Genomic DNA, 903 nt, shown 5'->3' on the forward strand with positions numbered 1-903 from the left:
AGCTGTTATAAATTCACTGTAAACCACGGCTTCTTGGGGCTTATTGCTTTAAACTAACATTAAAATATTATAAATAAAATGCTGGTATTGTGTAGAATATGGGCCCTTTATCTTTTCAATATTTATTGTATTATTTTTATTTTTTATGCAAATGCCGGCAGAAAAGAATGTTGTATGTTTCAAGGCGTTAATCTCCCTCGTCTGTTTTCAGACAGCACACATGACAGTGTCTTGAAGCCGTACGGGTTCAAAATGGAAGAAATCGAGGGATTCAGATACAGATGCCGGGTATGTTTGTGTCCTCACGCAGCACTGAAGCTGTGTTTGTGGTTCGGCTCACCTGAGGAGTCTCTTTTGTGCTTTAATTTACCCAGGATGCCATGAGATCGGTGACGAAGCAGGCGGTGAAGGAGGCCAGACTGAAGGAGATCAAACAAGAGCTGCTCAATTCAGAGAAACTCAAGGTTTGCGATCGCTTCATTTCAAGCAGTTCATCTCTAATGTCCAGTGATTGGTTGTCATTGATTTTCTGTGTGACAGACGTACTTCGAAGACAATCCCAGAGACCTGCAGCTGCTGCGACACGACAAAGACCTTCATCCCGCCGTCATCAAACCTCACCTGAAGAACGTGCCCGATTACCTGAGTAAGGACTCGCTGCCTTTTTATTGATCTGTATATAGGACACACAGACAAATAGATCGTTAAAACTAGGGATGTAACGATTAACCACGATCCGGTTGAAAATCGATTTAAATATGTGACGATTCAAATCGGTTGAGATGCTAAACAAATCGCGGTTCAGTTAGAGGTAGGAGGTTATATGAATGTATGTCTGAGGAGAACTTACTGTCTTTCGATGGTATTTTTTCTTTTCCTCTTGCCTCTGTATAATGCATATTA

General features: G+C 41.3%; 1 protein-coding gene across 1 annotated transcript in view; it reads left to right on the forward strand.

Moving 5' to 3' along the window:
- The window catches only part of ddx56 (DEAD (Asp-Glu-Ala-Asp) box helicase 56), a 13,941-nt gene that overhangs the window by 10,339 nt on the left and 2,699 nt on the right, over positions 1 to 903 (forward strand). Inside the window, exons 10-12 of the mRNA XM_016544858.1 lie at positions 212 to 288; positions 375 to 464; positions 541 to 646. Coding sequence (XP_016400344.1) covers positions 212 to 288; positions 375 to 464; positions 541 to 646 — 273 coding nt within the window. The remainder of the gene's footprint in view (positions 1 to 211; positions 289 to 374; positions 465 to 540; positions 647 to 903) is intronic.

Source organism: Sinocyclocheilus rhinocerous, unplaced genomic scaffold, assembly GCF_001515625.1.
Source record: "Sinocyclocheilus rhinocerous isolate Xijiao unplaced genomic scaffold, SAMN03320098_v1.1 scaffold3113, whole genome shotgun sequence".
In the NCBI taxonomy this organism is placed as follows: domain Eukaryota; kingdom Metazoa; phylum Chordata; class Actinopteri; order Cypriniformes; family Cyprinidae; genus Sinocyclocheilus; species Sinocyclocheilus rhinocerous.